We start from the raw sequence: 27361 nt of genomic DNA, 5'->3' as shown, positions 1-27361 counted from the left end.
GAGGGATGTTGTGCAGGGCCGCGAGGTACTGAAGTTGACAATGTGTGTACGGCGAAGACCAGAGTCATGTTCTCTTCCACAGGCAGAGGAAGAATTCAGAAAGAGGCCAGGGCAATTTGGGATTCTGGTTCGAGTTACCTTCATTTTCTCTGATCCATTTTCCCAAGCAGACCCGAGCTCTGAGCCACTACACTTGTCACACAAGGGCATTCCTAAGCTTGTGTACCTTCACTCCAAACCAAACTCACTGTGGTCGCGTTGATGCTGTTTCATAGTGGCCCTGTAGGTCAGTCGAACTAACTGCTTCTGTGCGTTTTGGAGACTAACTCTTTACAGGCGTAGACAGCCTCATCGTTCTCCCAAGGAGGGGCTAGTGGTTTGGAAGTGTTGACCTTGCAGTCAGAAGCCCAGGGCATAACCCACTACGTCACCTGGGTGTCTTGTGGAGAGAGAAGTACTGTGGCTTGTACCAGACTCTGGCTTGAATGAATGGGCATATCCCTCTGGGACTGCAGAGGCCAAACCCATGTGCCTACCATGTGTGGGACCATGATGAGTACCGGGAAAGGAGGGAGGATGGAAGGGACCCGGGTAAACTGGGCCAGTGCTCGCTGTGGACACCCAGGGAGACTCTGATCTCTTTCTGGCTCTCATCGTGTTGTGTCGTCTGTTTTGGGGTGGGCTGAGGGGAGAGTTGACTCCTTTGAACTCATTTACCTTAACGCTAGACTGAGGTGGTTGTTAGACTCTTCTTCCCATTTTCCTGCCCCTTCACTTCCATAGCTGCTGATGGATGTGCTCTGAGGTGCTGAGGTGAAGAACCCGGGGAAGTGCGGCCTACATAGCATCGCCTTAACCTTACCTGGATGTGTTCGAAGTGGTGTTGAGGAATATGTCCTTGCCCGGCGAGTTGCTTATTTAAAAATTGTATGTACCTACCTGATATTTGAATACTTTATGTGCCTACCTGGGCCACCTGGTGGTCCCAGCATTTTGGGTTGCTCAGCTCTTCACAAATTATTGGTGGATTGGCTGTGGGTTACATGGAGGGGGAGTGACAGGGTACAGGCTGCTCTAGCGGGGTTAGGACTGCTGCTCTGGATCAGGCTAGCGAGGAGGAAATGAACCACTCCCTTGCACGGGCATATTTAAGAGAATCAGAAGAGAACCTTATTCTAAGAAACACTTTTTTTGTAGAGCAGAAGTCAGGAGAAGGCTAGTGTTATTTGCTCTCTCCAACCACTCCTAGGGAGGTGTCAAAAGTACTGCCTCTTGCTGATTGATCCCAGGGGCCTCCCTATACCCTGAGGTCTGTGGATTGCAGACTCTCAAATAGCCCCTTTGATGGTCTCAGATACTCATTTCCTTATAGTAGCTTGTGGATTGGTACATGGATCTTCTGATCCCAAAGAGACTACACTCTTGAAGGGGAAAGCTTCTCTATGTTTCCACATGAAGAGAGTCCGTGAGTCAGGGAGGAGGCAAGAGGAAAAGAGTAGGAAGAGGCTGTAGGTGCAAATCTGCCTGAGGCTGTAGGTGCAAACGTGCCAGATGGATGGATTTGCATTTGGAAAAAGGACTAGGCACCAGGTTCTGATGTCCAATCAAAGGGAGGGTTGATGTGTTGGACACGAGGGTACAGCAAGCCATTGGCCAGGATTCTTTAAGTTGCAGGTAATAGAAACTCAGCCAAATTAGCATATGTGAAGCAGCAAGTTCCCTGGCCTACTTAACAAAAGAGCAACAGATTTAAGGTAGTAACATCAGCATGTGTGGATTCACCTGTTTTCTTCCTCTCGTAGTTGCTGGTTCTCTGACTTGTATTTGGCAGGCAGTGACCTCCTCAAAACGCAGTCACTATCATCAAGTCTATTCTAACTGTTATAGTGAGTCTATAGGACAGAGTTTCTGAGACCAGCTGACTTTGGGAGCTGGGAGTGACTTTTGTTTCACCCAGTTACACGACCAAGAAACTCTCACTGCCGTCAAGTTAATGCTGACCCACAGTGACCTCATGTGGGTTTCTGGGACTGTAACTGTTTAAGGGAGTAGAAAGCCCAGTCTTCTGTAGAGCTGCTGGTGGTTTCAAACTGCTGACCACGCGCATCCCAGCCCAACGTGTAACCACTACACCACCAGGGCTCCTAGGGAAGGGTAGTTTCCTGAAATATAATCAGGGCAACCTTTTCAGTGCCAGCATGCAATAAGGGCTTGCTGTATGCCTGGCACTGTTCATCAACTCACTTGATTTTCATCAACTCACTTGATTCTTACAACGTACATCATGATGGACCCCCATGGTGCTGCCTGCTGAGTAAGCCTTGGACTGCTAACCACACAGTGGGTAGTTCAAACCTGCCAGCTGATCCTCGGGTGGAAGATGAGACTGTCTGCCTCTGAAAAATAACACCCAGATCACTACCCCGTTTCCCCGAAAATAAGACAGTGTCTTATATTAATTTTTGCTCCCAAAGATGCGGTAGGTCTTATTTTCAGGAGATGTCTTATTTTTCTATGAAGAAGAATACGGTACACATTTATTGTTTATTGTTTTATTAAAAGAAACCTCGCACTTCTTGTCTGCTCCGTCTGCACTGTGGCCAACATTGATCTGCGCTGCGGTGCCCGCTATGGTCCAGAGTCCAGAGTTACGATAGCTTCGGGGGGCCTTGTTTTTGGGGGGATGCCTTATATTTTGGTGAGAGGCAAAACTGTAAGTAGGTCTTATTTTCGGGGGATTTCTTACTTTTGGGAAAATAGGGTATCAGTTGGAATTGACTCGATGACAGTGGTTTGGGGTTTGGGAAGGTATGCAATGAGAAGGTAATATTCATCTTATGAATGAGAGAGAAAAAAAAGGAAGTCAGCTCATTGATTAAGTCTCACCTAGCTAAAAAGTGGAGGAGCTGGGCTTTGAACCCAGGCAGTCTGGCTTCTGAGTCTGGACCCTTCACCACCATGCCAGGTAGTCTTGCTGACAGATGTAGGGAGATGGCAGATAAGAATCAAGTTTACACAACCAAATGACACAGTCACAGTTACAAATAAACGATATTGTACAGTTGATAAGTGATTTTCCAGGAGGATAGTAACTTGAGAGAACCCCACCCTGGCCTGTCGGACATTATTGTTCTAAGAAAACCCCAAGCTCAAAGCCACTGCCAGGAGTTGATTCTGATTCAGCAAGTCTGTATGGGATTCCAGGACCGTCAGTCTTTATAGGAGCAGACAGCCTCAGCTTTCTCCCTTAGAGGGACTGCTGGGTTTGAACTCCCTACCTTGTGGTTAGCAGCCCAACATCAGGCCCATGGTGACATTGGGACTCATGGTTTCTTAGGACATACCATGCAAACTAGTTGTGGCCTTGCGTTTTAGTCAGAGCTGTTAGAGATCACTCACTGGAATGGCAAGCCGTGACTTTGAGTGACACGGGCTTTTGCTAGTAGCTGAATCCAGTGGTCTGTTCCATTCACTGGCTTGGGGAACGTTTCAGAAGACTGAAGGCAGTTTCACGAGAGGAGTGACTTTGGCGGTCAAGGACAGAAGATGCTCACGTTCCCCAGTGACCTGAGAGAGATTGTCGTCTTTCTTGAGGCTCATTCCGGATAGGTTTATTAAAGCCTTCATCATGTTACTGCCTACTTGTTTCTCTGAGGAGCAGTGCCAGGTAATTTATTTGGGAAGGTTCGGGAGGGGGTGGGGGTGGGAGTTCTAGAGCACCTTTGTGTCTCGCAGCAGAACTGCCCAAGAGAGGTCATGTGAGCCACACCTGAATGGGCCCTGGCCTGTCAGGCTTTGGTTAAGCTGGCAGTCTGCCAGGAAGCCTCCCTTGGCTGGGGCGTTCCAAATCCCTTCTCTTCTCCTTTCAAGGTGCACCCCTTGGGGATGTGCTAGGGCTTGTGCCTTTCCCACCCCAGGCTTCCTGGCAGAGCCTGGGTAGGAAGGCTGTGTGCAGTCCTGGACTCTCTGGTTGGACCACTCACGAGCATGCCTGTTAATAGACCACTGGAAGCAGGATGAGGGCAGAGTACTTTATTCCCGTTTTCATCGTCTGATTTGGAAGTTCTGTGTCCCACTTTTATTCTTTTCTAGGTTACCTTAGGAGCCCTGGTAGTGTCCGGTTATGCGTTGGGCTGCTAACAGCAAGGCCAGCAGTTCTTAACCACCAGCCACTCCTTGGGAGAAAGGCAGGGCTTTCTCCTCCCATAAAGAGTTACAGTCTTGAAAACCCACAAGGGGCAGTTCTACCCTCTCCTATAGAGTCACGATGAGTCGGCATCAACTCGATGGCGGTGGTTTTTTTTTTCTTTCTTCTAATTTTTTTAATCATTTTATTAGGGGCTCATACAACTCTTATCACAATCCATCCATACATCAGTTGTTTAAAGCACGTTTGTGCATTCATTCCTCTCATCATTCTCAAAACATTTGTTCTCCACTTAAGCCCCCGGCATCAGCTCCTCATTTTTTGCCCTCCCTCCCCGCTCCCCCCTCCCTTGTGAGCCCTTGTTAATTTATAAATTATTATTTTGTCATATCCTGCCCTGTCCGACGTCTCCCTTCACCCACTTTTCTGTTGTCCATCCCCCAGGGAGGAGGTTATATGTAGATCCTTGTAATCGGTTCCCCCTCTCCACCCCACCTTCCCTCTACCCTCCTGGTATGTTGGAGGTGGTTTTTATAGGGCTAACAGTCCTATTTGACTTCATCATGACAAGGCTCTGAACGTTGTTCGTCAGCAAAGAATTGCTGAGGACCTTACTGGGTGCCAAGCCCTTGTGCAGGTGCTGGGGAAACTAACCTAAGTTACAGTTACAAACCTGGATTGAGCACATTCTACCCAACAGCACATTCTGATTCGAATCACACCTCTCAGAGCTTCCATTTTGCTGAGTAGTTGAGTTTTATTTAGTGTTTGAATCCCCCAGCTTGGCTGTTTCTGTCATTGTTGCTGATGCTTCGCTTTTTGAACTCACATTTTATTCTGTGGAGTTCTTAACGAGTTGGATCCATATCTGTTCCGGTTTCCTTTCGGTTCATTCTCGCACCCTTCGCCCGTATCTCTGGACTCGGCTTCTTTCTTCACGATCGAGTGTTCTTAAGCATTCATTTAGGGAGGCATCACTAGAAACATTCAGGCTTTATGAGGACCAAAAGTATCGTTCCCTCATGTCCTGAATGCTCCTGAACTATCAGGCAACGTTTTTTTCCTTCATAGACTATGTCATTCCACTGTTTCCTGCCCTCTCTTTGTGGCCTCCAAAGAGCCGCTGCCTGTCTCTTACTGCTTCAGAGGCAGACTTGCGTTGGCTTCCTCCTTAAGATGTTCTCTTTGGCCTTCATCACTTTCATTATGATGTGCCCTAGTGATTGCTTCTGGTTGACCTCAGCGCTGGATGTGCTTTTTCCAGCTGAGGAATTGTGTGTTTCTTTAATGTCAGAGAATGGTCAAGCATCCTTCTCCATGGCGTGCCAACTCCAGTGCAGGGCGTGTGGTTGCTCGGGGCTCAAGTAACAGGAGTGGAACTGATCTTAGCTTTTACATAAGTTGTTCCAGAATGTAAGTAGGAATGGATGTATATTATATGCACGTGCATTGTCATTTCTCATATATTTCCAATCAAGAATATCTTTTATCGCTCGTACTTGGGTGAATAAAAGCCCTGCGGAAGGTGGGAGAGTGCCTGTTTCCCCAAAACTTCTCCAATCACGTGTTTTTCTAAGCTTGAAAATGTTTGCTGGTCTGACTGACAGAAACGGTATCTCATAGTAGCCAGCGTGTGTCTTCTCTTATTTGGGGTGAAAGCAAACACCTTTTCCCATGTTTAAGTACCATTCATGTGTCTTTTCCTGTGGACACTTATGTTTATGCCTCTTTATCTTTCTATCTGGCTTTTCATGTTTTCTCTTGATTTCCAGGGATTAAAAACAGATAGGATGACCTGTCCTTTATATGTGATGCATTTAAGCAAAAGTTACTGCCACTGAGTTGATTCTTACTCATAGCGACCCTTTGGATAGAGTGGAACTGTCCCTGTGGGTTTCCGAGACTGCTACCTTTATGGCAGCAGAAAGCCTCATCCTTCTCCCCAGGGGTGGCTGCTGGGTTCGAATTGCTGACCTCCTGGTTAGTACACTGTATCATAAAGGCTGTGATGTGTAAGCTGTTTTCTCCTACAATACAGACTCAAATTCTATCTTATTAACCACTATTATCAGGGGTTCTGAACCTGTGGGTCGCGACCCCGTTGGGGGTCAAATAACCCTTTCACAGGGGTTGCCCAATTCATCACAGTAGCAAAATGACAGTTATGAAAATAATGTTATGGGTTGGGGTCACCACGACATGAGGAACGGTATGAAAGGGTCGCGGCAGTAGGAAGGTTGAGAACCACTGCTCTGTCTGATACTTAAAGGACGCCTGATCCCATAGTTGGTGGTTTCGAGTTGTGCTGCTAATGGAGTGACCAGTCAGCAGGAGAAAGAAGTGTACCCCTGTAAAGGCTCACAGCCTGGGAAATCCACAAGATCGTTCTACTCTGCTCTGTAAGGTCAGAACTGACTTAATTGCAGTGAGGTTTGGTTGTTTTTTTTTAATAGATACTTGTTCAGTTAACTCAAGGACAATATGTTTAGATAGAAAGCTTAATCTGAGATACCAATTAATATTTACCCATAAGCATTAATAAAACTAGAACCCACCCAAAAAAGACAAAATATTGGAAGTAACTTTACAGAGATAGTCACAGTTCTTTTAAAATGTATTCATGGCACAAAGCTGGAGGGAACAAAATGTTGCATGACTGAATCAAAATTCAGAATATTGTAACAGCCTGGAAATAACGAGCCAAAAATGCACAGAGTAAGCTCTAGCAGAAACACTGTTTTACCCTCAAGCTTTAAGAACTTAATTTCCGGGACTGCTGCCTTCAAACGAATTGATATGTACATATATAAAGTTTTAATTCCCTTATATAATTCCACTCCCTTATGTAAATAAGCCCAGTGAAACCCAAAGCAAACCTCACTGCCATCGAGTTGATGCAGATTCCCGGCAACCCTCTAGGACAGGGTAGAACTGCTTCGTAGGTCTCTGAGACTGTAACTCTTTACGGGACTAGAAAGCCCCGTCTTTCTCCCAAGGAGCAAGTTGGTTTGGAACCGCTGACCTTGAGGCTGGCAGCCCAACATATAACCATTATGCAACGAGGGCTCCTATTTAAGCCCAACAGGATGACAAAATTGCTGAAAGAAAATGCAGTCTTAGAGTGGGTCTTAGAAGGAGATTATCTTGATGTTGGAGGTAATGCCCCTTCGTGTTTGACACTCACCAGACTTGGAAGCTGTGCCACTTGCATTTCAATGGAAATCTTGGAAGCTATACATACCACTAGGAGGTTCACTCATGGAGGAGGGGTTTCAGTGGAGCTTCCAGACTAAGAGCAGACTGCGAAGAAGTAGAAGGCTGTCCTGCGGAGGTATCGGCCCTGACTAACCGCATGGATATCCACGAAGGCTCTTGTCTGATTGGGGTTTCCTGCCGTTGCACGGGTCAGAACTGACTCGATGGCACCGAGCAACCACAGACCACTCCTAGATTAGCATGCTCACTTTGGGGGACCACAAATCAAGAGACTCGTAGACATCTGTGAGTGAATCCGGAGGAGAGGGGCCAATAGTGAAAGGTCTGGACACCATGTAATTAGTGAAGAGTGGAAACCATATCGTTAAGTCAGGAAGTCTCTCTCTCGATCTCCCATCAAGTCAATTCCGGCTCATAGCGAACCTGTCAGACAGAGTAGAACTGCCCCATTTGGGTTTCCAAGGCTGTGAATTTCTGTGAGAGCAGAAAGCCTCATCTTTCTCCTGAGGAACGACTGGTGGGTTCAAACCGCTGACCTTGTGGTTTGCAGCCCAGTGCATGACCCACAGCCCCACCAGGGCTCCCTGATAACTCGGACCTGGGGAGATACCATCTGCAGGGAGCTTTCTGAAGTATTAGGAGGCTGCCCAGTGGCATAGGGGTTAGGATTACTTGGCGCGCCTTGAGAAGGCAGGCCTTGGGTGGCTGGGCGTCGGGACCGAGGTTGAGCTCACTAGACGAGAAACATTCAGATGGCAAACAGGGCTGATAGTGAAGGAAGGGAAGGGTTGCCTTCTTAACCGGCATCCTCCCTGTGACCACAGGTGTTTGGATGGAGGTGCCAGGTCACTAAGCGCGGTGCAGGGAAGGCTCTGCTGTGGTGGGTAGGCTGGGTGGGTACCAGGGTACTTGTTGGCTCCTGGGAAGCAGTCTCTTTGTGTGATCTTCTGTTCGTTCGTGGGAAACCAGAGCAGGTAGGGAGAGTGATCTGTGGGAGTTGGTGGCTGACTCAAGTAGACCAAAAGTTGTGTAGAAACCTTCCTCTGTAGGATTTAATGTTAACATGTGTCAGCCTTGAGTTTTTGCCAAAGTAGAATTTTAGCCAAGTTCTGGCGCCATTTTTCTGTGAACAGGGATTGCACCTTATAGGCCAGGCTGGCTGTTGGCCAAGCCCTTGAACTCTGCCTCCACCTACTCGTTTTTAATGAGGGCTTGGGTCCGTGCCCTCCCGTGCCCTCCCTCATCATGCCGGAGGAGAGCAATAGAGACAGACGCCCCGGTCTGAATTGCACTCTATTGAACCCTGCTCAGAGAACTCAGAGTAGTTGCTAGGGCCAGCTGATTGTCCTCCATGCATCTCTGAGTCACCTGGGGATGGCGTTACAATAGAAGGCAGGGTCACAGGAAGGGCCTGTGGTTTTGCAGCTCAAATACAGCACTGCTGCTACCGCCGCCAGCTTAGGGACCTCACTGCCTAGCGAGGGCTGAGAAGTCACAGCCTGCAGAGTGTCCTCCACAGACCACCCGGCTCAGTCATCCGCCTCCTGTCAACGTGCAGGTTTAGGATGCAATTTCCAAGGCTGTGCCTCTGGGCTCTGGAACCAGGCTGTCTAATGGGGGAGCCGAACAGAGGCATTTTTGGACTGGCATGCCAGGTGCGCCGTAGGCATGTTCATGGTCTTGAAGCCCCGGCCTGAGGAAAGGGGTAAGATGACTTAGACGGAAGGAACACTTTGTAAATGGAGATCCAGTGACTCCCCCACAGAGCCCTCGTCGGGTGCCCTGGGGGATGCCCCCCCTGCCAGCCTCGGGGTCCTCTGGGAAAAGCGAAGAGCGTCTCACCTGATTCTCCTGCTCTCGCCTTCTCTTGCCAGTTGCTCAGCATGCCGTGCCCACCCCACGGCGAGGCGCGCTGACCATGAGCCTCAACTCCTCCCTCGGCCACAGGAAGGAGCTGAGTGACCTCACTGCGGTGGAGGGCGGCGAAGGGGGCGCCCTCGTCACCGAGTTTATCGCCATTATTGTCATCACCCTCCTCGTCTGCCTGGGCAACCTGGTCATCGTGGTCACCTTGTACAAGAAGTCCTATCTCCTCACCCTGAGCAACAAGTTCGTCTTCAGCCTGACCCTGAGTAACTTCCTGCTGTCCGTGCTGGTGCTGCCTTTCGTGGTGACGAGCTCCCTCCGCAGGGAATGGATCTTCGGCGTGGTCTGGTGCAACTTCTCCGCCCTCCTCTACCTGCTCATCAGCTCGGCCAGCATGCTCACCCTCGGGGTCATCGCTATCGACCGGTGAGTGGGCGCCCTCGAGGGAAGCAGTGCGGGCAGGGGATGGATGGGGGAGCGCGGGTCTAGTCCAGCCAGTCAAGCTGTCGCAGCCCTGCAGAAGAGTGGGTGCGAGGCGACCTCTGCTCTTGGGGAGGAGGCGGGGAGAGGAAATAGAGCCCTGCCTCTTCCATTCCTTTGACCAGGGCACCTGTGATTGGATCTGAGCGAGGGTGGTGCAGAGGCTTATACGTTGGGCTGCAAACCGTGAGGCCAACAGTTCCAAACCACCAGCTTCTCCCAGGGAGAAAGAGAGGGCTTTCTACTCCCATAAAGAGTTACAGTCCCAGGGACCACAGGCGGATTCCACCTTGCTCTGCGTTGGAACGCACCCACTGGCAGTGAGTTTATTGTGGCGCTGTGGGTTACGTGTTGTGCCTGCTACCCTATTTCCCCAAAAGTAAGACATCCCCCGAAAATAAGACCAATTTGCAATTTTGCCTCTCACTGAAATATAAGGCACCCCCCTGAAAATAAGACCTCCCACAAAATAAGGCCCCCTGAAGCTACTGTAACTGGACTCTGGACCTTAGTGGCGGGTGCCACTGCACAGCTCACTGTTGGCTGCAGTGCAGCCAGAGCAGACAGGAAGTATAAGGTCTCTTTTAATAAACAATAAATGTATACCGTATTCTTTTTCCTGGAAAAATAAGACATCCCCTGAAAATAAGACCTAGTGCATCTTTGGGAGCAAAAATTAATATAGGATACTGTCTTATTTCCGGGGAAACAGGGTAACTGAAAGGTCAGTGGTCGAATCCACCGGCGCGCTCTGGGAGAAAGATGAAGCTCTCTGTTGCTGTAAAGATTAAGAGCCCCTGCAACCCCAGGGAGCGGGTCTTCTCTCACTCAGAATGCACTCGACGCTGGAGGGCGTGGTTTTGAGGTTGGGGTTATGAAGTCCCTGGATGTCGTAAACAGTTGCACGAGAAGATTTTCAGTTCAAATTCAGCGAGAGACGCCTCGTAAGAAAGCTACTTCCAAAAAACCAGCCACTGAAAACTCCACAGAGAAGAGTCCCACTCTGACACACGTGTTGGAATGGGCTGCGTGGCAACGGGTGCTCGTGCTGTTCACTATCATTCGATTTTCTCCAAAGGAGGCTGCAGTGCTCAGGAGTTCTAGAAATGTTGGACGCTCACTTCTGCGTGAGCAGAAGCAGCAGAAGCTGAGCAAGGTGAACTGTCCAGGCCTCTGGCTGTGCTGCCCCTTCTTTCCCAGCCTGCTGCCTGGTGTTGGCCTGAGCCTGGCCAGGAGCCGGGGGTTGGAAACACCCTCAGAATTGGCGGGACAGCTGGGGGAGCAAAGACAAGCTGTGGGTTTTAAAACCTGTTGTTCCTCCCCTTGGCGTGGCTGGCTCCCCCGTCAGACAGGGCACTGCCGGAGTCCCTCAGCGACCCCCGGCGGGTCCTTTCAGATCCTGCAGTGAGTTCTCAGAGGTAGTTGTGCGTGTCTCGCAGGCTCCAGCAGCAGGTTTCAAACCCTTGGAGTCGTCTTGTTTGTTAGAATTTTGCCAATGGCCATTTTATGCATCACAGGCCAAGCTGGACTGCAGGATGGCAGGGAGCGTGCATTCAAGTTCTGTGATGAGCCAGAAAGTGGGGAGGGATCAAGGAAAACCTTGTGCAGACCAGCAGGGATGTCGTCATTGGTGACGCAGACCCAAGACCCCTTGTGTCTATGAGGGTGGCTGGATGCTCCCAGGGACTGCTCCCCGGCTTCCTCAGCAGTGCCCTGCCTGGGACCTGAATCCATTGGTTCTCTGTGGCTATGCGGGGAATGTAGAATAAACGGTACCATCCGTCAGGTTATTTAATAAGTGTCTCCAAGTACCTTCCTTGCCAATAATAAACCTAAATACAGAAAGTAAGACAAATGAAACAGGCCATGCCTGTCATCCCACCAATTGGCAACAATCACGATGGATGTTTTTAGCACATGTATCTCCAGTATTTTCTTTCTTCTTCTTTGTGGTAAAGTGTCCACCACAGAGCATGTCCCTGTTGGATACCTTTTCATGAGCAGCTTTGATAATGGTTACATACCTTCATATCGCATTGCCATGCTCCCTATCTCTGTCCATGTTGTGGTACCCATTAGCTCAGACTTTAAAAAAAATCATTTTATTGGAGGCTCGTACAACTCTTATCACAATTCATAGATACATCCATTGTGTCAAGCACATTTGTACATTTGTTGACATCATCATTCTCAAAATATTTTCTTTCTACTTGAGCCCTTGGTATCAGCGTCTCATTTTTGCCCCCCTCCCTTCCTCCCTCACAAACTCTTGATAATTTATAAATTTTTTTTTTCATGTCTCACACTGTCCAACATCTCCCTTTACCCACTTTCCTGTTGTCCATCCTCCAGGGAGGGGGATATATGAAGATCATTGTGATCCGTTCCCCCACCTTCTGCTTCCCCTCCTGGTGTCGCTACTCTGATTATTGGTCTTGAGGGTTTACCTGTCCTGGATTCCCTGTGTTTCCAGTTCCTGTCTGTACCACTGTACATCCTCTGGTCTAGCCGGATTTGTAAGGTAGAATTGGGATCATGATAGTGAGGGGGAGGGGAGGAAACATTAAAGAACTAGAGGAAAGTTGTATGTTTCATCAGTGCTATACTACACCCTGACTGCTCTTCCCCGCTACCCTTCCGTAAGGGGATGTCCAGTTGCCTACAGATGGGCTTTGGGTCTCCACTCCATACTTCCCCTCATTCACGATGATATGATTTTTTTTGTTATTTGATGCCTGATACCTGATTCTATTGACACCTCGTGATCACACAGGCTGGTGTGCTTCTTCCTTGTGGGCTTTGTTGCTTCTCAGCGAGATGGCTGCTTGTTTACATTCAAGCCTTTAAGATTCCAGACACTGTATCTTTTGATAGCTGGGCACCATCAGCTTTCTTCACATTTGCTTATGCACCCATTTGTCTTCAGCGATCCTGTTGGGAAGGTGTAGCTCAGACTTTGTCCCTTAAAGTCCTCATCTGTATGTTAGAGTTTCTGGAGCCTTGGTGACATGAGAGGTGTTTGCGTTGGCCTGTTAGCCAGTTTGAAAGCACCAGGTGAGGCTTTCTACTCTACTTTCTCCCCCCTAGAGTTCAGTCTTGGAAAGCCACAGGGGCAGGATTGGGGGCTGGGCCTTCAGTGTTTGCCAACACTGTCTAGATGGACAGACACTCAGTAAATAGTGTCTGCAGGGGGACTCCAGGAGTCTGGCAGTTGCTTATTTGCATCTGACGTCTAGCTAAGTCAGAGTGAGGGTTTTCACCAGCGAGCACGGCACATCCTCCAGTGGTGTCTTTAAAAGGCATCGTTTTCAGGAGGGTTTATCCCCTTTGGTGCCTTATTCCGTCACCCTGAGAAGAGCGTTGGAGGGTGCGCCACACAGAGCTCCATGCTAAGTCCTTCGGGTGGCAGGACAGCAGCGTGAACAGGACACATGTTTACGGCTTAGAGGCAGAGGCCCTATGTGAGTGCCGCTGGTGACACCCAGCAAAAATGACCGCGTGGATGGCTCCACTGATCGCTGTTTCAGGGAAAGGTGCCATTTGAGCTTGCAGTAGGCTCGTATCGGGCTGGAAGAGGTGGAGAGGACCCGTGCGGCTGAAGGAGCAGCCTCCTCATTCGTTGGGCACCTAATGTGCGCCTGGGCCTGAGGTTGGTGCTGGGCACAAGCACATCACTGAATGAAAGGAATCCACACGGCCGAAAAATCCACAGGGCAGAGGAGGCAGATGTGTGATGAAGTCATTTTCGGATGAGATGACACCCAGAGCGTATGATGCATCGATAGGTCGCAGGTTCTGTGGGCACACAGCATAGGAGCAGGAGAGAGGGTGGTGAGAGCCGGGCGGAGTGGTTTGCTCGGAAGCACACAGTCTCGCCTGAAGACACACTGCTCCAGATCAACCCTCTGGAGCTTCAGTCTGGGTGCCCCCAAGGTTAGCCGGTAACAAAGCCTGCTTCTCTGGACTGCCACATTATGGAGGCCTGGTTATCATTGGGAAAAGGAGCCTTGGTGATGTAATAGTTAAGCAGGAAGTCAGCGGTTCAAACCCACCAGTGAAAAGCTTTGAGATCAGTTTTTGTAAAGATTTCAGTCCAGGAACCGCTCGAGGGCAGTTTGAAGACTGTGAGTCAGAATCGACTGTCGGGCATATCAGAACAATAACATCATTTTTGGAAAATAGCTTGTCTTTCACCCATAAGCAAACTCAGGTGGATTCATGGTGCATCGGACAGATCATTTCTGCCATTGCCGCCCAGGTGAATCCTGACTCATGTTGATCCACCTTGGAGAGGCACACTGCCACGTCTTTTTTATGTAGGGGAAGCTCTGGAAGGTTCAAACCACTGACCTTCCAGTTAGCAAACCAAGCACTTAATTTATCATTTTAAAATAATAGAGCGCTATAAAATTTGGTGTCTTCAGATATTTTAATGGCAGACACAATGTTGTTTTGATTGTTGGCCAAACAGGTCTTTGAAAACACAAATCGACTCAAGCGCTAACTGGACCACGTTCATAGCAATGACCTCCATGTGACCAGGTACTCTGTATTCCTTCCTGCGCTCCCATTCATTGCAGGGAGTTAACCTTCCTTGACGTTCATCGTTCTGGAGGGCACATATTCTGCTTTTTGGCTTGAAACCCAGAGATGCAAGGTGTGTGGGAAGGGCGAGAGAAGTAAAAGGTCTAAGGGAGGGAGAGAGAAGGAAACAGAGAGACGGGTGGAGGAAGGTGTTGTGAACATTTTGAAGAAACTAGAAGTCGAGAAATATCAGGGCAGTGGTCACTGTCTTAACTAACATGTTGACCTGTACACTTATGTATCAGACATATGGTAAACATATGCTGTTGACTATCAGCATGTGTCTCAGCTAATCTTCACCACAGTCCTGTTAGCCCCCGTTTTGCAGGTGAGCAGAATGGCATTTTGAGACCTTTAATGAAGCTGGCTGGTGTCCTGTGGTCGGTCAGTAACTCCCTCACCTTTGAAAGGCCCAAGGTCAGGCTCTTCCGCATCACATAGTACCACAGGGCCAGTGCCTCCCTGGTTAGCTCAGCACAGGCTTGGTCAGCGCTGGCACTCTCGACTTCTGGGTTGGGTAATTCTTTGTGGCGGGGAGGTGTGGTTCGGGGAAAGGATGTCTAGGCATTTTGTAGGAAATGTAGCAGCATCTCTAGTCCCTACCTACAAGATGCCAGAACCCTACTCACGCAGATTTGTGATAAGAAAAAAAGATATCCAGACTTTGCCAAATGCCCCGTGGGGGACAGAATTTACTCCACTTGTGAACCCGAACTAAAGAAATTCATCAGAACACAGATAAGCCACAGTATCTATTCTGTAGACCTTGAAGGGAGATCACAAGGCGAATATAAAAGTAGCAGCTAGGAGAGAGCCAGATGGTCCAGTGAGTGGACGTTTCATTTCCTTCTCCAGTGAGGAGTCCCATGCACCGCAGAAACGAGCACAGACCGATCGCCGGACTCTGGACGGCACCTGCGGTGGTGGGGCTGGCACCAAAGTGGGGAGCGGGGTGGGGGTTGGGGGGATCTCCCCACGAACACTCAGAGTACTTGCTCATCGCAGTCATGTTGGGATGGGGCTTGGTAACATCCCAAACCGGGAATACAGAAAATGAGCTGATCTGAGGAGGCCGTCCCCTGATTTTCGTGGGGTGACCCCAGTGGGCTGTGGGAGGTCATAGTGTGTGAGTGTGCTTGGGAGGGGAGGACGGGAGATGGTGACACTGTGAGGGAGTGCTACATCCTGCCGAGGCCTGAGATGATCGGACACTATGACGGAGAGGGACAGCAAGGGCAGCAGACTGATGACCAACACAGGGAGCACTGGACGCTGTAGGGGAGTCCACAGGGGCATCTGTGTGGGAAAGACCTCCAGAGTCCCCTCAAGGTGAGCTCCACCACTGAGGTCAGAATTTGAGACCAATTAAATCCTGCTCCTGTGCATGCGCTTCGAATTCCAGAGATCAGGCATCCAGAACTGAATCAGCGCTGTTAAAACAAAACCAACCCCAGACTGAAAACACCCGAACAACTAAGGATAGGAGCGCCCTCTAGTGATTCTCCGGAGCAGATACCACGCCCGCTGGTGCTGGGTCCCTTTTGACTCATGGTGAGCTTGCGGGGCTGGGGAGCTGCCCCACAGTGCTCTGGACGGAATCTTTGGAGATGGAGCTGCCCTTGCTTTGTCCCGTGGAGCAGCTGTTGGGTCTGGGCCCCAGCCATTTGGTTGGCAGCCAGTTGGCAGGTATGCCACCAAGGGACCCAGTCAGAAAAATGTTCCATCATAATCAATATAAAATTTAAGGTTAAGAAAAAAAACCCAAGTACAACAGCAACAAAATACCACAAAATCACAAGAGGAAGGATAATCGAAAACAAGGCATGAAGAGGCGATTTCCCCTGTAAAAGGAGACAAAAAAGATCACACTGAAACATTTCAGACTGTGGTGCTATGTTTTAAAAAAGCAAAAAAAAACAAACAAAAAAACCACAGAAAATGAACTGGTGGCGGGCAGGAAACAAATGGAGGGGGGAAAAGAGACTGAACAAGAAGGTTGAAAACATTTAAAAAACAAAACCAAAAAACAATTAGAACAGAAGAATAAAGCAAATGCACTTGACAAAGCACGAGGAAACGCCCAGCCGCAGGATTGAACAGTGAGAAGCTGGAATAAACGAGCTAGAAGACAAACTAGCTGAACTTAGTATTACAGCTCAAGGAAGACGAACAACCCCAAGGGAAACGTGGGAGTCAGTTAGGAGAGCGAGCTCACAAAACATCCTGGCCTCTCAGAGCACCGTGACGGGAGCGGCACACAAACCTTTCCAGAAGTCGAGCAAAGACAGCGTCCCAGACCTGAGCAGAGAACCAGTCCTCCCGCTGCAGGACACTGCACAGACCCCAGTGCGCAGAGCACGAAAGGATCAACGTTGTGCTCGATCCTCATAAAATTGCTGAACGCCAAAAACAAAGACGATCATTCTGAAAGCAGTAAGAGAAAAACACAAGTGGCATACGAAGAGGCTTCCGTAAGAATCAGTTTGAATTTCTCCCCAGACCCTCAGAAGACAATGGTGTGATATACTATAAAATATGGAATGAAAAGATCTGCCTATCAAGAATCCTTTCCCCAGCAAAGTTGTCGTTCAGAATTTCGGGGGAAATGAAGTTATTCCCAAACAGAAGCTCCGGGAATTGGCCCCGATCAGACCATCTGGTCAAGTAAAACAAAAGGGAGAACTGCAAATGGAGAAGCAGAGCATTACATGCATACATACACACATATACATACATACACACATACATATACATACATACATACAGCACATACATACACACACACACACACACAGAGGGAAACAGAGACACATTAAAAAAATACGGCTTGGGCAATCATAAGGACCAAATAGATGAGGTTTTCAGGGAATAAACACAAATAAACCCTACACACAATACAACTTTGATTTAGTAAGAAGCACAAAGTAAACTTAATGAGTATAGGTTGTATATGATGTTAATGGAAAGGGGGAGTGAGAAGAAATGGGAGACGCAGGAAAAATTCAAGATTAGACATAGATTTTTTTATGTTACAGTTGTATGTTAATGTTTTTGATATGTGAAATATTGCAATTATATGTGGAGAAAACAACAACAACAACAAAAACCCCTTCAGGGGGGGCATTCAGAAGAAAAGAAGGAAGAAATAAAGACTCATTATAAGAAACCACCCATGCAGAAACAAAACCAGAAAATCAGAATAAAAAAGCAAGATGTGAAACACTGAAAAAACAAGTAACCAAATGAGTGAGATAAGACCCTTCCTTTTCAGTAATAATCTTGAGTTTAAATGATCTAAATGCCTTTGCAAAAGGCAGAGAAAGGCAGAATGGACAGAAGAAACAACAAAAAGTCACAGTCTAGCCTGTTCCTGCCTACTGGCACCACACCTTAGATAAAAAGACACAGACACCGAAAATAACGGGATGGAGGAGAGCATCCCACGCCATCAGGAAGCAGCGCAGAGCAAGACTGACTTCTGACATCAGATCAAATGAGACTTCAAATCAAAATCGATCGACAGAGACCAACAAGGACATTATGTGGTCATAAATGGGTCAATCCAGCAAGAAGACACAGTGATGGAGTGGACACTCGATGGACGTGCACTGAAGTACGTGAAGTAAATAGTGATGTATATGAAAGAAAAGACAATTCCACATAAGAGCAGAGGACTCCACTGTACCACTGCAGATTATAGAGAGACTGTCTAAAGAGACCACGATGACCACTGAGGACAGAAGTAAAGCCGAGTGGGCATAACGGACAGACACACAGCCTCCGTCTGGCAGCAGAAAAATGCACAGTCCACCAGCACTCACGGAATCCATTTCCAGAACAGACCACATGCTGGGACACAAAACAGATCTCAGCGCTGTCTGAGATACTTACGTGCCACAAAGCATTGTCTCTGACCATCATGGTTTTGAAGCCAGAAACCCGCAGCAGGAAAAATTGGAGAAATACATACATACATACATGGAAAAGCAAAGAATATATGAGGGGGCTTCAAAAAGCTAGTGGAGAATGGAACTAAAAGATGATGGGATTCTCCCACGAACTGTTTGAAGCCCTTTCTCCTATGAGGACTTCAAAATGAGGGTGGAATCACAGGAAAACATCACCAGTGAGGTGGAAATTGCCATCTTTCAGTTCTGGGTCAAGTTGGCTGGGCCAGGATTCTCCGTAGCCTGGCGGTTGAGACCCATGATGTGACCGCGCGCATGGAACAACGCCACGGTGAAACTGCTGTGAGCAGCCGAGCAGTTGGGGGAAGATAGGAGTGGAGTGCAGCCCCTTACTTAGGACACAGCCTGATGATATTTCTTTGTGGGTGTGGCCAATGTCACCTATATCAATTAATACTGTGGAGACTCCCTTCCCTTCTTTTGCTGGCCTGGATTCTGTATCGAGCTGATTGGAATGTGGCCTGGAGGCCTGCCACTTTGTCTGCTGACCCTGGGAGTTGTCAGTGGCCTGCCAACCTTGGATTCTTTCGGCCTCCATCAGCCTGCTTCCTGGTTCATCGTCCCTGGTTCCTGAGCCCCGGCATCTAGGCGGATCAGAAAAAGCACCCCCCTCCTCCGCCCCCGGCTTAACGTTTGACACATGAACTTGAGCCAGATTTGACTTAACCACCTCGATAACTGTGAGTCATTTTTCCTGATGTCTACTTTAGAACAATTGTTGCATTAGAATTGTGGTGCTGGAGAAGAACACGGAAAGAACCAAGCCCTGCTGAAAGGATGAACCAAGCGGTCTTGGAAGAAGTACAGTCAGAGCGCTCCTTCGAGGCAAGATGGCAGGACTCTGTCTTACATGCTTTGGACATACTGTCAGGAGAGACCAGTCCCTGGAGAAGGACATCATGTTTCATAAACTGGAGAGGCAGCTGTAAAGAGAAGACCCTCAAAGAGAGGGGTTGGCACAGTGGCTGCACACTGGCCCAGGAACAGGAACAAGGGCAAGGGTGGCGCGGGTCTGCAGCGCTTCATTCTGCTGTGCACGAGGGTTCTATGGGTCGGAGCCGACGCGATGGCACCCAACAACACACTTCCTTATGTACGTACCCAAGTGTCATCTATTTTGCGTCTCTAAAGAACGCAGCCTAACACAGAACTATTTCTAGAGTCAAGCAAACATGAAGACAGAACATATGGGGCGCAGAAAAACCAGTATTCGGGGAAATTCATAGTAAAGCCTACACTGAAAAAGATCTAAAAATCATAACCTTAAAACTGACAACAGGAAAAAATAGAAAAGAAGCAACAACTAAAATCTACCAGTACAAAAGAAATAATGATGATCCAAGCAGAAAGAAATAGAAATAGAAAAACAAAACAAAGGATTAAAAAAAACCAGAAATGGGTTCTTTAAAATAAAACAGAGAAATCACTGACTTGATCGACTGAAGAAGCACACGCAGAAGAGGCGAAGACCCAAGCCAAGGGGTGGACCCAAGCCAAGGGGTGGACCCAAGCCAAGGGGTGGACGCGGTGACATTATAACCTATCAAAATGGAGATGAAGATCGCAGCTGATGACCATGGAAAATTGTGCTCTCACAAATTTGAAAACCCAGATGAAGTGGACAAATTCTTAGACGTACATTTCCCCTCAGATAAATACGTAACAGAAGTAAAAATCCAAGCAGATCCATTACAACCGGAGAGATCGCAGGTGCCATCGAAACTCCGTTTCTTCAAAACACAGGTGAGGAAGGAATGCTAACAAGCGCATTTTAGGAGGTCAGCATAGCTCTGTACTGAATACAGGCTGTGGCATCGCGAACAAGAGAGCAGTATAGGTCAATATCCCTGTGAACACGGACCAAACAGCATTTTTGCCAACAGACGTTAGCAACATTACACACACACACACACACACCACCACCACCACCACCACCACCACCCCGCAATCAAATGAGTTTTGTAGTAGGGTTACAAGGGTAACTCAGCAGTAGAAAATCACCATTGTGATCCACCCATAGCAAAAAGAGAAGACCCGGTGATCATATTGATTGCTTCAGAAAGACATTCAATAAAAGTTAACACACTGTCAGTAAAAATAGAAATCGAAGAGAAACTTTATCCACATAATTAATGGCATCTATGGAAAACCACCAGCCAACATTATACTCAGTAGAGAAAGACTGAGAACCTTCCCTTTGAGAATGGAAATAAGACAAGGATTCCCATTATCAGCACTCATTCGAAATGTGCTGAAAGTCCTAGCCACAGCAATAAGACAGAAAGATAAATACCACTGGGGTTTGAAAACTCAGTCAGTTGGTATAACATTTCACAAAAATAACATTTGTATCCTAGTGACGTGAATGGTAGCTAGGGTCTTAAAAGCTAACACGTGGCCATTTAAGACACCACTACGGGTGTCTGAGGATCCCCGGTGGCCCAATGGAGTAGGCGTTTGGCTGCTAACCACAAGGACAGTAGTTCAGACGATGTGAGAAAGATGAGGCTGTCGTTCACGTACAGATTTACAGCCTCAGCAGCCCCCAGGGCAGCTCTGCTCTGTCTAACGGGGCGGGGCCACTGTGATTGCAAAGCGACTCTATGGCGATGAACTGATTGGTCTTTACTTGCCAGGAGCAAAAGAATAAGAAGGTAACGAGATGCTCAGAGAAGAAGTCTGTGAACCCCAACCTCATCCATCCTGAGACAGAAGACTACATGGTGCCTGGCTCCTACCAGTCTCGTTTCTGATTGGGGTTACCATAGATGAGTAAGAATAGAATGGGGAAAAAATGTAGAGCAGAATTCAAATTCTTATTTATTTTTTCCCCAAAAGTTAAAAGCCAGACAAACGAACCTGAAACAGTGGCGAGCAGAGGACTCCCGAGTCCTAAGACTCAGAAACACACTTTAAACCTGGAGCTGGGCATGCATGTCCTCTGCGACCCCTTGTAGCACACAAAATGCAGGATATTCCCGAGGAGGTTGGCGCTCCACTGAAAACCCATCTGTGTGAGGCGAGAGGGCCAGCATTTAATCTAAGCAAAGATGAGGTCGGGGGACAGGGACATGACTGGACTGCTGGGACTGGGCTGAGCGCGTCCAGTGAACAAGTGTTGACACTGGTGATAAATGCAGCGGAGGCCCCGAATCTGTGTGGAAATGCTCAAATGGGAACCTATCTTGCTGTGTAAATTCTCACCAAAGACTCAAATCTAATAAAAAAGAATAGCTATTCAGCGTTGGGTTCGCCGTTTAAATTTCAGTGTCCTAAACCAGCCATATGGAAAAGGGCCATCACCGATCTCGCTATTCAAGGTTTGAGTCAGCTGCCAGAGCTCCCGGGCTGTTGACACCATTTTGCCTGTTTTTATTCCCCTCTGGGGTTCTGACAATTGTATTTTGATCGATGGAGAGGGCCGGAGTGACGGGCTGGTTAGCCAGGTGGAGAAGCCCCAGTGCCTTCAGGGGGAGACTGCAGTAGGTGAGTTCACCTGCTCACCCTGAGCGAGCTGGGCTGACTCAGGCGTTTTGTTCTGGATCTAGTCGAGCCATAGATTTGAGAAGCCCTAATCTCACTCCCGACTGGTAAGAGCCTTAACAAAGGGTACAGGCTGAGGAGGGAGACCCTCCCTGAGACTGTCCAGTCAGGCTGCTGGCCTTATCCCTGAGCTGCTGGTGCCCGAGAGTGACTCAGGGAAGTAGGAGGGGTGGCTACTCAAGTGAAGTATGAGGGGCACATCTTTCTTCTGCAGACCGACTGGTAGGTTCGAATCTCCAACCTTTGTTAGCAGCCGAGTGCTGCACCACAGGGCCCCCGGCCTTAGCTGTTTCATAACGCCCTGCCTGTACCAGGCCACGTCAGTGCAGCCACCCCTTCCTTTCACACATTGCCCTCGTGGGACTAGCCTGTTCTTTTCAACAGCACTTCCCAGGGATAAAATGGCTGTGCAGGGCAGGTGAGTTTTGTCTTGGCCACAGAGTCTAAAACGTCAGTTCTTAGCCGCCTGTAAGGCTCTGCATAGCTGGGCCTTGCCCATCTCTTCGGCACCTCTCTGCTCCACCCTACATTCCACTAAACCCGACACCCAGTCAGTTCCAACTTTCTGCCGATGCCGAGTGTGTGGAGGAGTGGCCCTGTGCCCCATGGGGTGGCTGCTGAACCCTGGCTCTCCTGAGGTGCCGTGAGGCAGACTTGAATTTCCAGCCTATTGGTTTAACAGCTGAGCATGTTGACCACTTATGCCACCCAGCGAGTCCCTGTTCTTCACACCCTGGCCTCCTTAAGGTGCGTGCATGCCACTAGCCCCGTGGCTCACCAGCGTCGGCCCTGATCTGTGGTCTCTCCTGCTGGAAGGCGGCCCTGGGGTTCTAGTCTGGATCAGGGTTCCTGCCCGTTTGGATCAGGAGCACTCCAGGTCTACCTCCTTCAGCGTTCTGCCGAGTGGATCAGAGCTACCACCTTATGCACGGGCTCTAGAACAAGATGGTTGGCCAGGAATCACCAGGGGAGAGTAGAGTCAGCTTACCTCGGTTTATGCTTGGTTTTTCCCCATGCATCTGGGGTGGGGCAGGTTACGTAGCCTTTCTGATCTTTAAGTGCACTCACTTGTGATGCTGATAGGAGTTCCCTCCCCTTTCAAAGTTGTGCGGATTAAATGTAGCCCTTAGGACTCCAGACTCATACTCTGCTTATGTCTCTGTCTTCCCCCACATTTCCTCCCCGGCCCTTTCCATCCATAGTACTGTGTCTGGCACAAATGTTCATCGACAGAATGAAGTCCCACTGTCTCTGGACATTATCCTAGTACTTACTGACCCCCCCCTGAAAACTGCGCTAAACAGAATCAGGGCAGCAACAGCAGATCTGACCGGGCTGGATGTCTGATCCCTTAGCCTGCAGCCGTCGTGTGAGCGTGCTCTGTTCTCTGTAAACTCCCTAACGATGAAGACTGCAGAAGCACGTGTGTGAAGAAGGCCGGGGGAGCCGGAGAAGGTGCTGCTTTCATGGTTCCAGCCGGGGAAGCGGTGGGGCCTGTCCCTGGTGGGCTCTCCTTTCCCCGTTTGACTCTCCTCTCTCTCCCCTCCTCTGCCTAGCTACTACGCTGTCATCTACCCAATGCTGTACCCCATGAAGATCACGGGGAACCGTGCCGTGATGGCCCTTGTCTACATCTGGCTGCACTCCCTCGTTGGCTGTCTGCCCCCCTTGTTCGGCTGGTCATCGGTGGAGTTTGATGAGTTCAAGTGGATGTGCGTGGCTGCGTGGCACCGGGAGCCTGGCTACACGGCCTTCTGGCAGGTCTGGTGCGCACTCTTCCCCTTCCTGGTCATGCTGGTGTGCTATGGCTTCATCTTCCGCGTGGCCAGGGTCAAGGCGCGCAAGGTGCACTGTGGGACCGTGGTCATGGTGGAGGAGGACGCCCAGAGGAGCGGGAGGAAAAACTCCAGCACCTCCACCTCCTCCTCGGGCAGCAGGCGGCATGCCTTTCAGGGCGTGGTGTACTCGGCCAACCAGTGCAAAGCCCTTATCACCATCCTGGTGGTCATCGGCGCCTTCATGGTCACCTGGGGTCCCTACATGGTTGTCATCTCCTCTGAGGCCCTCTGGGGGAAGAACTATGTCTCCCCGACCCTGGAGACCTGGGCCACGTGGCTGTCCTTCACCAGTGCCATCTGCCACCCCCTCATCTATGGGCTCTGGAACAAGACGGTTCGCAAGGAACTCCTGGGCATGTGCTTTGGGGACCGATATTACCGGGAACCCTTTGTGCAGCGACAGAGGACATCCAGGCTCTTCAGCATTTCCAACAGAATCACAGGTAACTTGAGACGGCTCGGGAAAGGGCAGGCCGCCCCGCCGGCGGTGTTGCCTGTGGACCCCTCGCTGCTCAGGCACATGCAGGGTGACTTCCCCGAAAGCCAAACGACATTTTTCCCTTTGAGGAAGAAACACCCCAGAGTGTCCACTGGGATTGACTCCCCACAGTGCAGCAGCTCCGGGCCGCCGTGACTTCCCGAGGGGCACCGGAAACGCAAGGGGGAAGCCCATGGTTCAGACGTGCCTTTCCCGGGCCCCGCCATCACCCACTAGCCGCAAGAATACAGTTATGTCTATGCCATCGAACAAAGAGCCCAGGCCTGGCTGCTTCCTGCTCTTGGCAAATCATGTCTTCCCCATGGCCCCACTTTTCAGCACCCTCCCTTCACCACCCACACCTCAGCTCCTCAACCACCTGACCTCTCCTTCATCCCCACTCATGCGCCACCTCGGGCCTTTCCTCCTTGCGCCGTGCTCCCCTCTTGTCCCCGGTGATGCAGGGTGTGTCACTGCCACTGCCACAGCTCAGCCCCCCTCTGGGCCCCGAGTCCTCACCACCTTGTCCAGGGCCCGTGGCTAACAGGGTTTAGCCCCTATAGCTAGACTTATGTATAACCTATTTTGAAATCCTTCCAGGCTTACAGGAGAGTTGGACACAAGGTGCCAAGTTTAGTCTAAGGCACTCCCTCGTCATCCGTGCTCGTGAGGCTTCTCAAGAGCCAGACAGTGTGTGGAGCGGTCCTCACCTCGCGTTTGCCCGTGGCGTCCTGGGGTGAGATGAGACTGCCACCTGCTCTTAGTACAGCCAACCAGGGCGTGTGTGGTGCCGCCGCGGCTTCTCACTGGTCACATTGGCCTTGACGCCTCGGTTAAGGGAGTGACCTTAAAGTCACTCTTTTCCTCTCTGTAACTGATAGAGCTTTGAGGGCAAGGTACTTGGAGATGATGCAAATCCCTCTTTCATCTTCAGCTTCCTACCCTGGATTTTTGATCCCCTGTGGCTGGATTGGTACACAGCAGTTAGCACCGCTTTGTTTTCACGGTGAAGCCGCCTGATTTTTAGAACCAGGCTTTAGGGAGACTTTGACAAGTCATCAAGAGAGAGTTTGCCGGTGTTTCTCAGATCATCCATAACTGGTGGCGCTGAGGGCTAGGCACTGGGCTGCTAACCTCAAGGTTGGTGGTTTAAGCCCACCAGCCGCTCTGCAGGAGAAAACCGTGGCTGTCTGCTCCTGTCAAGAGTTACGGTGCGGACATTCTACATAGGGCTGCTCTGAGTTAGACGAGACTGGGCAGCAATGAGCTTGTTGGCTTGCTTTTGTCAGATCACACCTCGAGAACAAGCCAGTGCCATCTTTAGTCGCTTGACATGACTTTGGGGAAATCCTCCAGCCTCTCTTTGTGAAATACCTTCCCTTTCCAGGGACTGGGGCGGGAAAGGGATCATGATCCCTGGCGATTCCGACATGCATCCGTCCTGGGATTCTCCCCTTCCGTGTAGGAGACCTCAGGGGAGACTCCCAGCCAGTGCCCCTCGGCCTAGCACTGAGGTGTGCGTGTTTCTGCGATGCTCAGCAGGTCTCAGCAGAGCTCCCAGACGAAGGTGGACTAGCAAGAAAGGCCTGGCGATAAATCGGGCAACAAAACCCATAGATGGAAACATTCTGCAGCCATGGGGTGGGTGGGGGGGCGCAGGACCGAGCTGTGATTGGTTTCACCGGGTGTGCAGTTGCCATGAGCTGGGGGCAGCACCAAGGCAGCGGACTACAGCAGTCACCATGGATACGCTGTGGCAGGGAGGCCAGAAGAGTTCTTCCCTATGGCGATTGGGGAAGGACACGGCTCTCATTCATTTTGTGGATTGACGGCCAGTTACTTCCTAAGAGAAGAATGCCAGCTCCCGTGCCCCCACCCTCCACCCCGCACCCCAACCCCCAGCCCATGTTTCCCCAGTGTGACTTTCAACCAGGAGTATGTGCAGTGGTGGGCTTATTCCCAGCAAACTTACTTCTTCAGATTTTAGAAAATCACTCATCTTCCAGGCAAAAGAGTAATACAAGTTTTCCCTTTCAATGAAAGCAAGGATGAGGAGGCCAAAAACTGAGGCAGGAGAATGGAGGCGAAGGGGGTGGGCAGAACAAAGAGGAACTCTGCTTGCTGGGCCAAGACTTTCCATGTAGGTCACTTTTGATGATCCTAGGACGTGTGCCCGAGGCTGTGCGAACAGGCGGAAAAACACCAGCTGGGGTTGGCTTTGGGAGTCAAGGACACTGGGCCGGCTCCTCCTCGAGGAGGAAGGGCAGTCTTATGGATGGGCTCCCAGGCATGGCCTCCCCTCGGATTGGGACCCTGAGGAGTCCTGCAGGGTTCTCTTCCTTCTGCGCCCTGACCCCCCAAAAGGGCAACTGCATCTAGGAAACAGCAGACTACAGTGCCCCGCCCTCCACTCTGTGCTGCTCTCCCTGGGTCACCCAGCAGGAGAGTTCTGCCCCCTGGCTCAAGTCCCTACTCCTCCTGAGACAGCCCACCAGGCCTGGCCGGTCGCCTCGATGTGCAGGCCTTTGATCTGCAGCACAGGCCCAAGGCCGAATGCAGACACCACCCCACCCCACCCCCAACACACACACTCCTGCACCAGGAGAGGTGCCACAATCCATCCCAAAGCAAGCAAGAAAGGGCTTGGAGGCTCCGTCCTGGTTTTGTCCCTCTCCATTTGCAAGGGCACCTGGGAAATTGTTCCCAAAGAAATCAGTCCATGGAATTCTGCCCTCTCCTAAACAGTGCTCGTTTGAGCCAAGTCAGTGGAATTCTGCAAATGCCTGGAGCTTCCCAGCAGAGTCTGGGACACCAGGAGGCTCATGAACACACTGTCATCTTGTTGATTTTATGCGAAGATTTCCGCTGTAAATCTTGGATTTTGCATCATTTGCCGCAAACCAAAGAAGTGCCAGGTTTTCCCCACAGAGCCAAGCTGCCCCCGAGGTACCAACTAGCTTCAGCTTCCAAGGCCTCAGGAGCAGATGCCTGCCCACTGGGAGGGTTTACCTAGGAGTCTAGATGTCTGGGCTAACAGGAAGGTGACAGGCAGAGGGACCTCATGGTTGGCAGGTCAGCTTAGAGTGGGCATTGACTTCTAGGGAGGCAAGGTGAGCTGCATTCAGTCCGGGGAACACAGACCACAGAGACAGGGGTGGTTGAGCTCGCAGAGCAGAGGCGAGGGCTTTTATGAGAAAGGGCGACTAGATCCTCTTGCACGACTTCCACCAGCAGGTTCAGC

General features: G+C 49.9%; 1 protein-coding gene across 1 annotated transcript in view; it reads left to right on the top strand.

Moving 5' to 3' along the window:
- GPR161 (G protein-coupled receptor 161) overlaps window positions 1-27361 on the top strand; it is a 47614-nt gene that overhangs the window by 12361 nt on the left and 7892 nt on the right. The window contains exons 3-4 of the mRNA XM_030887762.2: window positions 9238-9655; window positions 23361-24085. Of these exons, the coding sequence (XP_030743622.2) occupies window positions 9238-9655; window positions 23361-24085 (1143 nt within the window). The remainder of the gene's footprint in view (window positions 1-9237; window positions 9656-23360; window positions 24086-27361) is intronic.

The sequence above is a fragment of the Echinops telfairi genome, unplaced genomic scaffold, assembly GCF_000313985.2.
Source record: "Echinops telfairi isolate 266 unplaced genomic scaffold, ASM31398v2 ScPeMD7_7424;HRSCAF=8462, whole genome shotgun sequence".
Classification (NCBI taxonomy): domain Eukaryota; kingdom Metazoa; phylum Chordata; class Mammalia; order Afrosoricida; family Tenrecidae; genus Echinops; species Echinops telfairi.
Note: the sequence above shows the minus strand (reverse complement) of the source record. Positions and strands in the feature narration are given on the sequence as shown.